Genomic DNA, 16,391 nt, shown 5'->3' with positions numbered 1-16,391 from the left:
ACATACGGGGGGACGGACAGATGGAGGGTCTAGGGGCAGGATGAACAGATGGAGGGTCTGGGGCAGGACAGACAGACGGGGGGACAGACAGACAGACGGAGGGTCTGGGGCAGGGGGGACAGACAGGGCGACGGACACACGGAGGGTCTCGGTGCAGGACAGACATACGGGGGGACGGACAGATGGAGGGTCTAGGGGCAGGATGAACAGACGGAGGGTCTGGGGCAGGACAGACAGACAGACGGAGGGTCTAGGGGCAGGACGGACAGAGGGGGGGGCAGACAGACGGAGGGTCTCAGGGCAGGACAGACATACGGGGGGATGGACAGATGGAGGGTCTAGGGGCAGGATGGACAGATGGAGAGGCATGGCGAGAATCAAAGGCACAGACAGATGGAGGAACATGCAATGAAACTCTACGGGCCAGTGACATACAGACAGGAAGCCAGAGACAGACAGACAGGGGGTACAGATAATCTACCAGCAGGGCCAGACAGAGGGGGGGGCAGACAGACGGAGGGTCTCAGGGCAGGACAGACATACGGGGGGATGGACAGATGGAGGGTCTAGGGGCAGGATGGACAGACGGAGGGTCTGGGGCAGGACAGACAGACGGGGGGACAGACAGACAGACAGACGGAGGGACTCCGCCAGGACGGACAGACGGGGGGACAGACAGACGGAGGGTATGGGGCAGGGGGGACAGACAGGGCGACGGACACACGGAGGGTCTCGGTGCAGGACAGACAGACGGGGGGACAGACAGACGGAGGGTCTCGGGGCAGGACGGACAGACGGGGGGACAGACAGACGGAGGGTCTCGGGGCAGGACGGACAGACGGGGGGACAGACAGACGGAGGGTCTCGGGGCAGGACGGACAGACGGGGGGACAGACAGACGGAGGGTCTCGGGACAAGGCCAGATAGACCGGGCACAGACAATGAGAGTGCACGGGCCAGGCCAGACAGACAGACGGACAATCTACCGGCAGGACAAGCCAAGGCGGAGAGGCAGAGAGGGGATAAGGCCAGAGGGGCGCCGAGCTCCCACCCAGGGCCCCGGGGCTGCCAGCTCCGCCCCCCGCCCTCGGCTCTGGCCGCCCGCCGAGCGGGCGGGCCCGGCGGCCGCGTAGGCCCGGGGAGGGCGGGCCCGGCGGAGGCAGGGCCAGGCCCCGGGGAGCCGGCGGCGGGGCCGGGATTGGCGCAGGGCGGACGCGGCGCTGTCGGCCCCGCCGAGATGCCGCTGCAGCTGCTGCGAAGGGCCCTGGCGGCCTCGGCCCAGCGCCTCCGCCCGCCCGCCGCCCCCTGCGCCGAGCCGCGCGGGGCGAGGCCCTGCAGCCTGGCCGCCTGCTCCTCCTACCGCCTCCGCGACGCCCGTGAGTCCGACCCGCGGGTCCCCCGGGCCGTGCGCCCCAGAGCCCTCCGGCCCCCCTCGGCCCGGGATAGTCCCTCCTCGGGGGCCCCCGTTCCCCGGGATGGTGCGCGGGGCGTCCCCCCGAGACACCCTGCACCCGCTGCCCGGTAACCCCCCGGCATCCTGCCGCAGCCTCTGCCTGCGGGGGCACCCAGCACTTGTTGTCCCCTGGAAACCTCCAGGCCCCCTGAACCGCTCTGCCCCAGGGCAGCCCCTGCACCCCGGCCTCTCCCCTGGGCACCCTGCACCCTCTCTGGGGGTCTCCAGGGCACTCGGCACGGCCCGGCACCCAGGGTGGAAGCATTCAGCCTCCCTCCTGCAGGTCTCTCGCTCCCCCATCACATCCTGGGCTGATGCAGCCGCAGGCTCAGCCCCCTTGTCAGCAACATTCTTCTCCTCCTGCAGAATTGGGCTGGTTTAACATCACCACTTTTTCTGTCTCTGTTTAATTTTAAACTCACGTTTGAAGTTCCACGTTTTTTGATAGACTGACTGTTCTTCAAAAGTTACATAGAAGGGGCTGAGATTTACAGCAGCTTGTTAATTACACTTTCCCGATTACAGGTTTCAGAGTAGCAGCCCTGTTAGTCTGTATCCCCAAAAAGAAAAGGAGGACCTGTGGCACCTTAGAGACTAACCAATTTATTTGAGCATCCGATGAAGTGAGCTGTGTAGCTCACGAAAGCTCATGCTCAAATAAATTGGTTAGTCTCTAAGGTGCCACAGGTCCTCCTTTTTCTTTTTCCTGATTACAGTGTCCAGAAACAGTGTTAACAATAATAGGAGAAAAATGTGTGCATTTCCTCTAGAGCTGGGGTTCTCAGACTTTTGTACTGGTGACCCCTTTCACACAGCAAGTCTCTGAGTTATAAGTTAAAAACATATATTTTTAATATATTTAACACCATTATAAATGCTGGAGGCAAAGCAGGGTTTGGGGTGGAGGGTGACAGCTCACGACCCCCCCATGTAATAACCTCGCAACCCTCTGAGGGGTCCCAACCCACCCTGCTGTAGAGGTGAGGTTCTGATTGGGGACTGGCTGATCTATAAGTGAGCTGCAGCGCTGCAAGCTTCCTCAGGAGCAGTGACCTTCAGTGAGCTCAGGTTCTTGTTGAGAGGCTAGAGGGAAAACAGTGTAGTCACCTGTCACATGAATGGTCTGTTACAATATTTAAGCTTTCCTTTCACAGAAAAGAAAATAAGGCAGGTAAATTTGTACAATTTTTTTAAATAAAGTATCTGAGCCCATCTCACCTCCAAGATTTTTATGGTTCATTTTCAGACCAATTGGTAAATGACCAGAAATTTGTTGGTGGACCTCCAGGGATCCACCGACTATGAGAACCACTGTCCTTCAGTCATTTAGCACGTGCAACTTCCCAGATCCAGGCAGGTTTTGTCAGGCTCCTGATTCTCATTTCCTTACATGAGTTGAATCTGATTCTCTGGAAATTGAGTACATGCGTAGGTCCCTATCCTGCGAGTTGATCTGCCTAGGCAGTTAGTGGGGCTCCTTGCAGGCACAAAGATCTGCCTTTTTATTCCACCTTGTGAGATCAGTGATGATGCTGTAATAAGTGCTTTAAAAGCGCTTAATAGGGATCCATTTCCAGCCACGTGCCACATAAACAGAGGAGGGTGATGAGAAAAGACCCAGTTTTTATGGAGCCCTCCAAAGAATATTCTTGTTTACCTGCTGCCTCTGGAGCTGAGCTGATATCAGTTGGTCATACTGGTATGTAAGGAGGCTTGGCAGAATTCAATTTTTTTTCTAATTGTGATGATTTTTTTCAATTTTCAATTTTTTTTTCTATTTTTAACTTTGTTTTTACAGTTGTGGGGGATGGGGTAGTGCATTGCTGACCATGGGACTGCAGGGGACTCCCTGTGCAGCGGAGAGGCCCAAAACACTGAGACACGAAGTATGGGGGAGGCTGCAGAAGTCCTGGCCTGGCAGAGCAATGACCCTGGGCAGGACGGTAAGGAGGATGACAAGTCGTGGCTACAGGGGAGGTCAACCTGCTGCTGAAGAGTTCCTGCCTAGAGTCGGCTCCACACTTGTGGATGGTGATTGCAGACCTGCTGAGGGCTCTCTGCCTGGGCCTGGTGACACAAGATCCATACAGGCACAAGGTGCGGGGGACAGCAGAAACCTCTGGCCAAGACCGCAAGGAGGAGGATTCGCTGGCCATGGGGCCACCCCTTTGTTCAATGGTTCCTGCCTGGGGACTGAGGCATTCAGCAGCAGGGTGGCCTTCCCCACTCCCAGGGACAATGACGACGCTGATTACTCCTTGCAGTTCTGGACTGGGGAGTCAATGCTTCACCAGGCCAGGATCACAGCCTTCCCCTCACCTTGTGCCTGTAGGGATAGGGTGTCACCGCCCCTGCTCACTCGCTAACCCACCAGCTGGGAGTGTGGGAGCCACACCCTGGCAGGAACTGTTCAGCAGCAGGATGGCCTCTCCCACAACTGGGGGCTCATCCTCCATGCAGTCCTGACCAGGGGTCTCTGCTCCACTGGGCCAGGCCAAACACAGCCTCCCCCACACCTTGTTCCTGCAAGGAATGGGTGTTACCAGCCCTGAGGCAACATAGCTCTGTAGTTCTGCTTTCATGGACCTGCTCACTTACTCCTGTATCAGCAGGGCTAGAGAGGGCTCCCTGCATAGGGGTGATACCTGATCCCTGCAGGTATGCTGATTGTTACTGACTGCCTTTTGTTGTTGTTGTTGTTGATTTCAGTGTGTCCCCTGAAATCCACATTTTATTGATAGTTCCAAATTAAAATTGAATCCTGCCACGCCTACACATCAGCAAAAATAAAGTGGCATGACACAGCTCTATATAGGTTAAGTAGCGAAACAGAAGACCTATGTAAATTTATTGACAATTGAGGAAAAATTTATCCCTGACAAATGAGAGAAAACAAAATTGCTTTGAATAGCTTTATTATTGTGACAGATACAGCTATGAAGCAAGTTACTACACTTCTCTGGGTAAATCTGAGTCATACAAGTGGGAATGTACTGTTTTCTTTATTTTCTTATAGACCAGCTGATGTGAATCTAGCCTTTGAAAATGCTATTCTGAGGCACTTTCTGTTGCCAAAAAGATCTAACATTCTGTCATAAATTCTGTACAACACATTAGAGACTGATTCTGGGTTCTGCTTTTAGTGCATCCGCTTTGGCAGAGCGAGTTTTCAGTTTCTGGGGGCACTCGGCAGTCTCCAATCAACATCCAGTGGAGAGACAGTGTTTACGACCCTCAACTGAAGCCCCTGAAAATCCACTATGACCCAGACACATGTCTCTATATCTGGAATAATGGGTACTCATTCCAGGTTGAATTTGACGATTCCACAGACAAATCAGGTAAGGAGTGCAACAAGATCAGGTTAATGTGTTGTTTCTGTCTGCTGCTGAAAAATCCTGTCCATGCCATACTGTAAGATCTGTCTCTCTCTCTCAGTAAGAATCAGAAAACAAAGGCTGAAAACCAAGTTAGAGTATAACCCTCTTCTAAAGAAGGTGCCTTTTCTCCCCTTTTTACGGAATAGCTTCTCTCTAAGCAAGGATTCATTGTAATCAGTATCACAATGCATTGGTTCTGCCCTGTATTAAGGGCTTCAGCTGTGCCTTGTGCAAACCTTCTACACTTATTGCACAAGCCTGTATGTCCTTCCTTTTGATTTTATCTCATTGTCTTTTTTAGCTAGTGCTTGCATGAATGTACTTGATTTTAAAATTGTAATTCTGGAATTAAACATTAATGAAATAATTCGGCTGTTTATCTCTTTGTGTTAACATAAAAGTAATGCATTTGAGATAATTAGCCAGCAAGGTTCATGTTCCTTTTTGAAGAGAACATTGTTCTGTTAGAACTATTTAATCTGAGTAAACTCTTGAGGAAAATAAATAATGCTGATTTGATAATGTGGTAAGCAAATACATGTGATCAAGTTGCTTTAAAAAAAATCTCCAAGCTCTACCAATAGATAGTAGCTAAATCATAGAATATCAGGGTTGGAAGGGACCTCAGGAGGTCATCTAGTCCAACCCCCTGCTCAAAGCAGGACCAATCCCCAATTAAATCATCCCAGCCAGGGCTTTGTCAAGCCTGACCTTAAAAACTTCTAAGGAAGGAGATTCTACCACCTCCCTAGGTAACGCATTCCAGTGTTTCACCACCCTCCTAGTGAAAAAGTTTTTCCTAATATCCAACCTAAACCTCCCCCACTGCAACTTGAGACCATTACTCCTTGTCCTGTCCTCTTCTACCACTGAGAATAGTCTAGAACCATCCTCTCTGGAACCACCTCTCAAGTAGTTGAAAGCAGCTATCAAATCCCCCCTCATTCTTCTCTTCTGCAGACTAAACAATCCCAGTTCCCTCAGCCTCTCCTCATAAGTCAAGTGTTCCAGTCCCCTAATCATTTTTGTTGCCCTTTGCTGGACTCTCTCCAATTTATCCACATCCTTCTTGTAGTGTGGGGCCCAAAACTGGACACAGTACTCCAGATGAGGCCTCACCAATGTCGAATAGAGGGGAGCGATCACATCCCTCGATCTGCTCGGTATGCCCCTACTTATACATCCCAAAATGCCATTGGCCTTCTTGGCAACAAGGGCACACTGCTGATTCATATCCAGCTTCTCGTCCACTGTCACCCCTAGGTCCTTTTCCGCAGAACTTCTGCCTAGCCATTCAGTCCCTAGTCTGTAGCTGTGCATTGGGTTCTTCCGTCCTAAGTGCAGGATCCTGCACTTATCCTTATTGAACCTCATCAGATTTCTTTTGGCCCACTCCTCCAATTTGTCTTTATCTCTGCAAGATACATTTTAAAATTTGGACTGAAAATTCAAGTGAGTTTAAATTCAAGATATTACTGCTAAACTGAAGGTTTTTGATCGTTGATCCTCTTAAAATCTACTTGACAAAAGCATATTAGTGCAGTTTTCTATTACAATTAGGTATGAATAGAATATTTAATAACTTCTGTTAAGTAGTAGCAGTTGGTCACAGATATTGGATAGCATTTGATTCACTGTAGTTATCCAAATTGTCAGTGTGGAAAGATAATATTTAGAGCTGGATGAGTTCAGACCTTCCCAATTAGAGTGACAGGTGGTCTGGGATGAGTATTTCTCCAGTGCAGGAAAGGCTTGACTCTTTTGTGGGGCAGGCGGAAAATGCTTGTGAACATCTCTAGCTTAGGAGGTTCACACTTTTAATACTTCTGTCAGAAAAACTCTGGGGAAGGTGTCCCAATGCTATATTCATAAATATCTTATTTCTATGATACCAACACTTTTTTTGGCTGATGTTTGGAGAGGGATTGAGAAAACAATGTTATAAAAAAGATTCGTTATTGTGGGTTCTTTGAATGCTGGATTCCCCAGGTTAACAAGAAAAGGAAGATTTACAAGTTCAACATTTGCCCAATTAATAGCATTACAGAAAGCTTTTTTGCAGTGTTGGGATTCAGATGTTGAAGTGGAGACTGTCCCTGTTCTCACTTATTACAAGCACAGAAACAGATCTCCTGATGGCGGGAAGTGTGGGAATTCTATTTATCCAGTCATTCTGAGCCATCATTTCCCCTCAAAATTGAGTGTCAAGCACCTGGCTGCCCCTCCTTATTGTCATAAACATTTGTGCATTGCACTTCTGTTGCTATTAGCAGAGATTTGCAAGTGTTAACACCTCATGTCATTTGATGACGATCACTCCCTTTTTTCTGTCTTTGGGAACAGAAGATCCTAAAGTCGCTCCCAAACTGATTATGCATACTAAAACATCTCCTACAGGCCAAATTGCAATGCCTGTCATGTAACTACTTCGTGTGTAGACCTCATTTGCTACAACTTCTGTACACCATTTCTGAAACCCCTGTGTCTTTCCAGGTTCCTCTTTGAAGTTATAACAACCCATGTCACTATTTCACAAATGTAATATTGTTGTATATTAATCCATCATCCAGGTCTACATTAAACAAGGAAATCACACTGTAGCACGTTCATGTTTTTACAGTGTAGTGTGTAATTCTATTAGTGTTCTAGTTACAGTGGAGCAGTCTAGGATAATTGCACTATTTAGATGCAGCACAAGTTCATTATCCATCCTATTGTATTGTACTTAGTGCACGAAAACTCTAACCTGTTCTGCTTTTAGTTGGGCAGATTTTCTTTTATATACCTTTCAACTTTCTAAACTTCTCTCCCTCTTTCCCCCACAGTCTGCTTTTCACTCTCTTATTCTTCCTCTATCTTTGGTTTCTCTTTCTGCTTTGTCTTCCTCCCAGCTTCTATCATTCAGCTGCAATAGAGAGAGAGAGAGAGGTGAAAGCAACATGGATACAAATGCAATGGAGTTGAAAAATAAGATTGAAAATGTTGAAGAAAAGTAAAAAATGATGAAAACAGAAGGGCATATCCAAGGTAAACAGAAATGCTGAATTCCTGACCTTAGACAAAAACATGCCTCTTGCAAAAGAGGAGACTAGCTCTGCCATTGGGTGCTATAGACAAGCAGAACAGGAGAATGAAGAGAAGTCGGGGGGGGGGGGGGGAGAGAGTGTGGGAAAGGTATGTAATGTACTGGTTATTTATATGCACCACTGCCATCTATTGGATGGAAATGGACTTGTAACATTACTCAGTTTAAAGAAAGAAAAGGAGTACTTGTGGCACCTTAGAGACTAGCAAAGTTATTTGAGCATAAGCTTTCGTGAGCTACAGCTCACTTCATCGGATGCATTCAGTGGAAAATACAGTGGGGAGATTTATATACACAGAGAAGATGAAACAATGGGTGTTACCGTACACACTGTAACGAGAGTGATCACTTAAGGTGAGCTATTACCATCGAGGTGGGGGGGCTTTTGTAGTGATAATCAAGGTGGGCCATTTCCAGCAGTTGACAAGAACATCTGAGGAACAGTGGGGGGTGGGAGGGGAATAAACAAGGGGAAATATTTTACTTTGTGTAATCACCCACCCACTCCCAGTCTCTATTCCAGCCTAAGTTAATTGTATCCAGTTTGCAAATTAATTCCAATTCAGCAGTCTCTCCTTGGAGTCTGTTTTTGAAGTTTTTTTGTTGAAGAATTGCAACTTTTAGGTCTGTAATTGAGTGACCAAAGAGATTGACGTTTCTCCGACTGGTTTTTGAATGTTCTAATTCTTGACGTCTGATTTGTGTCCATTTATTCTTTTACGTAGAGACTGTCCAGTTTGGCCAATGTACATGGCAGAGGGACATTGCTGGCACATGAGGCATATATCACATTGGTAGATGTGCAGGTGAACGAGCCTCTGATAGTGTGACTGATGTGATTAGGCTCTATGATGGTGTCCCCTGAATAGATATGTGGACACGGTTGGCAATGGGCTTTGTTGCAAGGATGGGTTCCTGGGTTAATGGTTCTGTTGTGTGGTGTGTGGCTGCTGGTGAGTATTTGCTCTCCTGCTGGTAATAGCTCACCTTAAGTGATCACTCTCGTTACAGTGTGTATGGTAACACCCATTGTTTCATGTTCTCTATGTATATACATCTCTCCACTGTATTTTCCACTGAATGCATCCGATGAAGTGAGCTGTAGCTCACGAAAGCTTATGCTCAAATAAATTTGTGAGTCTCTAAGGTGCCACAAGTACTCCTTTTCTTTTTGCAGATACAGACTAACACGGCTGCTACTCTGAAACCTGTCAGTTTAAAGAACAGCTCTGTCTGAGCTTGAAAGTTTGTCTCTCTCACCAACAGAAGTTGGTCTAGTAAAAGATATTATCTCATCCACCTTGTCTTTCTAGGTTTAAAAAAAAAAGTTTCAGACAAGCTGCTGCTGCTTTAGAAAAAAAGAGGGAGTCCCTTTAAAGTGTGGTGTTGTGAAACCAATCAGCATTGTTGTAGGCCATGAAAAACCAAAAAGTGTCAGTGACTGGAAAGGGATTGTAAACCCTGTTTATTATCTTTATCTATCATGTCCATCATAAGGGTCTGATTTTGCAAATAGACATGCTTGTGAGTAACTTCATTCACGTGGGTAAACCTGTGTAGGTGAATGGGGCTATTCGCATGAGTCTAAGTACTCACGGATGCACATGAACAAATAGGATCAGGTGTGGAGGTCATTATAGGAGTGGGGTCTTAATTCCCTCCCCCCCAGTGCTCTCTCATTATAGGTTTCAGAGTAACAGCCGTGTTAGTCTGTATTCGCAAAAAGAAAAGGAGTACTTGTGGCACCTTAGAGACTAACCAATTTATTTGAGCATAAGCTTTCGTGAGCTACAGCTCACTTCATCAGATGCATATCGTGGAACCTGCAGCAGACTTTATATATACACAGAGAATATGAAACAATACCTCCTCCCACCCCACTGTCCTGCTGGTAATAGCTGGACAATAGCTGGTAATAACACCATCCTGGCCACTATGGATGTAGAAGCCCTCTACACCAACATTCCACACAAAGATGGACTACAAGCCGTCAAGAACACTATCCCCGATAATGTCACGGCTAACCTGGTGGCTGAACTTTGTGACTTTGTCCTTACCCATAACTACTTCACATTTGGGGACAATGTATACCTTCAGATCAGCGGCACTGCTATGGGTACCCGCATGGCCCCACAGTATGCCAACATTTTTATGGCTGATTTAGAACAACGCTTCCTCAGCTCTCGTCCCCTAAAGCCCCTACTCTACTTGCGCTATATTGATGACATCTTCATCATCTGGACCCATGGAAAAGAAGCCCTTGAGGAATTCCACCATGATTTCAACAATTTCCATCCCACCACCAACCTCAGCCTGGTCCAGTCCACACAAGAGATCCACTTCCTGGACACTACAGTGCTAATAAACAATGGTCACATAAACACCACCCTATACCGGAAACCTACTGACCGCTATTCCTACCTGCATGCCTCCAGCTTTCACCCTGACCACACCACACGATCCATCGTCTACAGCCAAGCTCTGCGATACAACCGCATTTGCTCCAACCCCTCAGACAGAGACAAACACCTACAAGATCTCTGTCAAGCTTTCTTACAACTACAATACCCACCTGCAGAAGTAAAGAAACAGATTGATAGAGCCAGAAGAGTTCCCAGAAGTTACCTACTACAGGACAGGCCTAACAAAGAAAATAACAGAACGCCACTAGCCGTCACCTTCAGCCCCCAACTAAAACCCCTCCAACGCATTATTAAGGATCTACAACCTATCCTAAAGGATGACCCAACACTCTCACAAATCTTGGGAGACAGGCCAGTCCTTGCCTACAGACAGCCCCGCAACCTGAAGCAAATACTCACCAACAACCACATACCACACAACAGAACCACTAACCCAGGAACTTATCCTTGCAACAAAGCCCGTTGCCAATTGTGCCCACATATCTATTCAGGGGACACCATCACAGAGCCTAATAACATCAGCCACACTATCAGAGGCTCGTTCACCTGCACATCCACCAATGTGATATATGCCATCATGTGCCAGCAATGCCCCTCTGCCATGTACATTGGTCAAACTGGACAGTCTCTACGTAAAAGAATAAATGGACACAAATCAGATGTCAAGAATTATAACATTCATAAACCAGTCGGAGAGCACTTCAATCTCTCTGGTCACGCAATCACAGACATGAAGGTCGCTATCTTAAAACAAAAAAACTTCAAATCCAGACTCCAGCGAGAAACTGCTGAATTGGAATTCATTTGCAAATTGGATACTATTAATTTAGGCTTAAATAGAGACTTAGAGTGGCTAAGTCATTATGCAAGGTAGCCTGTTTCCTCTTGTTTTTTCCTACCCCCCCCCCCCAGATGTTCTGGTTTAACTTGGATTTAAACTTGAAGAGTGGTCAGTTTGGATGAGCTATTACCAGCAGGAGAGTGAGTTTGTGTGTGTATGGGGGTGGTGGGGATGTGAGAAAACCTGGATTTGTGCAGGAAATAGCCCAACTTGATTGTCATGCACATTGTGTAAAGAGTTGTCACTTTGGATGGGCTATCACCAGCAGGAGAGTGAATTTGTGTGGGGGGGTGGAGGGTGAGAAAACCTGGATTTGTGGTGGAAATGGCCCACCTGATGATCACTTTAGATAAGCTATTACCAGCAGGACAGTGGGGTGGGAGGAGGTATTGTTTCATATTCTCTGTGTATATATAAAGTCTGCTGCAGGTTCCACGATATGCATCTGATGAAGTGAGCTGTAGCTCACGAAAGCTCATGCTCAAATAAATTGGTTAGTCTCTAAGGTGCCACAAGTACTCCTTTTCGTTTTTCTCTCATTATACTTACTGTGCTTTACTGTCTCCTCTGAACCTCTTTAAAAAATGAAGAGAGAAAGCTTTAATGTATTTTAAAACTAATGTTCAGTTTTTCACTGATGCCAAGAAATAGCTGAGATAACTAGCCTTGGGGTGTTGGATGAGTTAAATGTCAAGTTGTACATCTTGGTGGTATACTGCTCCTTTAACAAATAATTAGGATTTTACAGTGTGAGTGGAAGTTTGAGGTAAATGCATGAAATTCTTCTTAAAAAGACATGGCTCCATCAGCTGTTTTCAAGTGTCTTTCCTTTAGCCAGGAGGCGAACAAATCACTATCTCTGTTAGTAATGACACCCTTGTATTATATAGGGTCTGATCCTGCTACCATTGAAGTCAGTGACAAAATTCCCATTGGCTTCCATGCTGAAGGATCAAGACCATAGTCCTTTTATTCCCCCCGATCCTAGTGGTGTATAAAGGTGAGCAAGTGTTAGCATGCACATGAAGAAACTGAGCAGCAGAGAGGACAAGTGACTTGCCAGTGGTCATATAGTCAGTCTTTGGCACAAATGAGTCATGTGACTCTTGGTCTGTACTCTGACCTCCAGAGTTGCTTCCCCCTGCGTATAGAAAGGTTGCTGGGGGAGTCTTGCATTTTGCTCTGAAAAATGAGTACACCTACTCTGGAAGGCCAAGGCCAAGATGTTGGGCTGGTTTAACTATGGCTGGAAAAGCAACATTGTCTAGTGGACTGGACATGGAACTAAAATCCAAGAATGGCTGAGTTCTAATCAAAGTTCTGACGCTCAGCTGCTCTGTCTTTAGTGACTTGCCTAAAGTTCTCAAAAATGCTGAACTTTCATGACTCCAACTGAGGTCAGTGGATGATATGGCATTGTGGTGCTCGCTTAAAGCAGGCCCAGGGTTTTACAAATTGGGCAGCCAAAGTCATTGGTCACTTCTGAAAATTTGGGCTTTAATCCCTCTACCTTAGTTTTCTCCTCCTCTGGAAAGAATTAATTCCCCTCCTTCCAAGAGTGAGGTTAGGATTAATTAATCCATATAGTGGTTTGATATAAAATAGTAATTATGTACTATGTATTTAACATCAGTAAATCAGTTTGTAAAGCACATAATAATGTTAGTTAATAGTCCTTTAGATGTAATTGGTACCAGTAATTTAGAAGGTGCTATGATCTAGTGACTAGCAAAAAGGGATTTAGAATCAGGAGGATCCTGTGTTTTAATCTGGAGTGACCCAGTGAATCATTCCCACCAGGAAAAAAGGTAAACATCAGGAGTTAATTCAAAACCAGATACATCATTTGAGTTTTGGTGAGTATACCAATTACAAAAAGTCTATCGCCTACTTAAACTAAATTCTGAGTTGCTATTTTAATAATTTAATAAATATGAGGCTAAGAAGAATTACATTCAATTGTGACCAAAGGTCACAAAATATCACTTGTAAATAATACAGTCTAACTTCAACAAGCTTTGGATTTTTGCACATATGCAGACAGTGTTTCGATTCTTCCTGATCATCACCCAAATTGTTTTCAACATACAAAATATCAGCATATTTACAGGCATTTTGGAAATAGTTTAATATTGGACTGATATGCTAAAATTGTGTGTCTATCACAGTTCTTGCAGAGTCACGTTTTCTAAATTTCTGTAACATTTAAAAAAGATTTAAAATTGTATGTTTGTCAAAATGTACTAATTGTATTAGTACAAGAATAAGAATTTGGAGGATATTCATGGTTTGTATTGTCACCTGAGAAATTCCAGTATCTCCTACAATTCCAGGTTTCACTGATCATGTCATAGATGGAGAGACTATTTTTGTCTTTCAATCCTGATGTTGTAAATATTCAGTGAAAACCCAGTGAACCACTTCTGATGCACCTGCTCAGAGAAGGTGTTCTGTATAGCCACCATGACTCTGCCAGACAAATCCTGGTTGAACTTGTAAAGATTCTTTCCCTTGCAGGGAGTTGGGTGAAGAAGCTTTGTTTACTGTATAAAATGGGAGGTCATAAATTAACTTTAGCTTGAGTTCATCTGTGGGCTAATTAAAGTCTCACACTTGCCCCAAGCAATTTTGTTTAGATGCTTTAGCGAACTGAGCTGTAAAATTAACCAAGGGGAAAACATCACTGTAAAGCAGTTGCTGCATCTGAGCTTTCCTGGGTAAATACAATGCAAGGAGAGAAGAAAGCTGTATTATTTTCACATGTCACAGAGGCAGTTCTAAATCAGTTATCAGCTAAATGTAACTGTTTTTCTGTTTTTTCTTTTTCTTTTTTAGTAATTATGGGAGGACCCTTGGAAAATCATTACAGGCTAAAGCAGTTCCACTTTCACTGGGGAGCCATAAATGAATGGGGCTCAGAGCACATGGTTGACAGCAAAGTCTTCCCAGCCGAGGTACGGGGAGGAATGCTGAACAGTACTCCTATCTGATATTTGCACAAGGAGGAGGCTGGAACTCAGTGATTCCAGCCCTAATCCTGCCTAGAAAGCTAGTACTGAGCTGTGGTCAATGTACAGAACTGCTGCTTACCAGTAACTGTCCGTCCTAGTTAGCAGCAAAGTTCAGCCATTGTCCCATTAATAAGCTGAGAGCTGCCATACATTCCAGAAAAGCACATGGTCCTAAAATTGGTTGTTGGCTACTTGAATGAAAATTCCAGTAACACTTTTTTTCTGGTACATGGCACTCTTTGAATGCAGACAATGAAAGCCACAGAATGAGCGCTTGGCATGCAACAAAATGTCACTGCTGTTACTGTCCATGCTGCTTTGGATGGCAGGACTGTGTCTCTGCCCAAATTGTGTTACTCTCATTTAGGGGAAAGGGTAGAAGAGAAAATAGAGGGGATGAGACGAAGACCTGGTCTACACTAGAAAAGCTATACCGATTTAACTATGATGGTTGAGAATGATATTTTTGAACCGACGGTTATACTGTTATGAACTCTGTTGTGGATGTAGTTATACTTGTGTAAGGGTGCTTTACAGTGGTAGAGCTTATTTTGCTTCTCAGACTGGAATAAACTATAACTAAGGCTGCAAATTTGTCATGGAGGTCACGGAAGTCACGGATTCATCTGCCATGTAAGCTGCTCCCAGCTACTTGCAAGCGAATGACACTAGCCAATATCTCCAGTCCCAGAAACAACCCTAGGAACCTCCATCCTGCAGTGTCCAATTATGCCCACTGGGCACTGCAAGCTTATATAAGTTCATCAATTTAACAAAGAAATTGATATGTAGGAGGAGTCTCTGACACACTGCAAACCAAACGCACTGCTTCAGGTAGAATAAACAAACCAATTTATTAACTATAAAGGTAGATTTAAGTGATTATAGGTCAAAGCATAACAAGTCAGATTTGGTCAAATGAAATAAAAGCATTCTAAGCTGATCTTAACACTTTCAATGTCCTTACAAACTTAGATGCTTCTCACCACAGGCTGGCTAGCTGCTCTTCAGCCAGGTTCTCCCCTTTGATCAGTGGTTCAGTCGCTTTAAGCCTTGAGGATACATTTTCAGCCTCATAACTAAATACATTAAATTATAACATAACTGTAACAATAATTTAACAACCATGCTCAGTGCATTATGAGCCTTCCAAAGACACCCAACATGACAAACTTTCCATTGGATACCACACAATCATTTTATAAAGATGAACATGGGGGTGTAGGGTGTTCCCCAGAGGTACAGAGCGTCACAGAGAGTAGTAAGGATCCTTCAGGAGATCATGGGTTAGTGGGGAAGGGATAATTGTATTGAATGTTCTTGTTCGGAAGGGCCTGAACCAGCCTCTGGGCATGGTTTCAGTCGTTCCTGGGCTGAGTGAACAGGCCAGCAGCCTACAAACTGGTGTAAACGCCATTCTTATACTAGTATAACTGGATCCACCATGTGGGAGGGGAGATGTTTTAACTATATCAGCGTAGTTCAAGCAGTACTACTTTCTAGTCTAGACAAGCCTTAAGATTAGAACAGGAGGACTTGTGGCACCTTAGAGACTAACCAATTTATTTGAGCATGAGCTTTCGTGAGCTACAATCCGATGAAGTGAGCTGTAGCTCACGAAAGCTTATGCTCAAATAAATTGGTTAGTCTCTAAGATGCCACAAGTTCTCCTTTTCTTTTTGCGAATACAGGCTAACACGGCTGCTACTCTGAAATTTAAGATTAGAGAGCAGTGAATAAAGGAGGTGGGACTAGGGGAGAAAATACCCATTGGGCTCAGAGAGGAAAGTGTGACTTATGTGAAAATAATTTTCTTTTTATTCAACGAAAATGGAGATGGACTTGAAAATGGTTCTTTCCTCCTCTTTCTTCCCCCCCAGTTGATGATGCCATAGTGGGGTCTGCTTATTTGTTTGGTAATTTGAGATTTATTAAAAACTAGACTATGAATAAGATGTCAAATTAACCTCCATGTAGAGAGTTAGCACAAGACTTAAGTTCCTTATTGAGAAGGCTTACGTGGCACTTTAAAGTTGTGCAGATAGGTCTTGTGCTGGGCTAGCTCTTCGGCTGGGGTGGATTTAACCTTAGGAGAGCTGTCTGTTCTATATCTCTCATCTCTTTCTTATAATGAGAGAAATTTTCCATTTGATTTTTAAAGGCACAAAGGGGAGCTAGGTGCCTAATGCAGCTAACTT

The 16,391-nt window shown here is 45.3% G+C and overlaps 2 protein-coding genes across 4 annotated transcripts in view; one reads left to right on the top strand and one right to left on the bottom strand.

Annotated features, from left to right (window-relative positions):
* BANP (BTG3 associated nuclear protein) overlaps positions 1-1,047 on the bottom strand; it is a 272,200-nt gene extending 271,153 nt beyond the window's left edge. The window contains exon 1 of the mRNA XM_084644987.1: positions 987-1,047. The gene's annotated coding sequence lies outside the window, so the exon portion shown is untranslated. The remainder of the gene's footprint in view (positions 1-986) is intronic.
* Positions 1-16,391, top strand: part of CA5A (carbonic anhydrase 5A) — a 32,709-nt gene that overhangs the window by 10,019 nt on the left and 6,299 nt on the right. The window contains exons 1-3 of one of the 3 annotated variants that reach the window (XM_084644981.1): positions 563-1,376; positions 4,597-4,794; positions 14,018-14,136. In XM_084644981.1, the coding sequence (XP_084501107.1) occupies positions 578-1,376; positions 4,597-4,794; positions 14,018-14,136 (1,116 nt within the window). In that variant the 5' untranslated portion in view covers positions 563-577. Of the gene's footprint in view, positions 1-562; positions 1,377-3,292; positions 3,397-4,596; positions 4,795-14,017; positions 14,137-16,391 lie in introns of those variants that run through there. The other 2 variants (XM_084644983.1, XM_084644982.1) reach the window with 2 other exon arrangements.

Source organism: Lepidochelys olivacea (genome assembly GCF_965140295.1).
Source record: "Lepidochelys olivacea isolate rLepOli2 genome assembly, chromosome: 12".
Classification (NCBI taxonomy): Eukaryota; Metazoa; Chordata; order Testudines; family Cheloniidae; genus Lepidochelys; species Lepidochelys olivacea.
The sequence above is the reverse complement of the archived record's forward strand: the minus strand, read 5'-3'. Positions and strand labels throughout refer to the sequence as shown.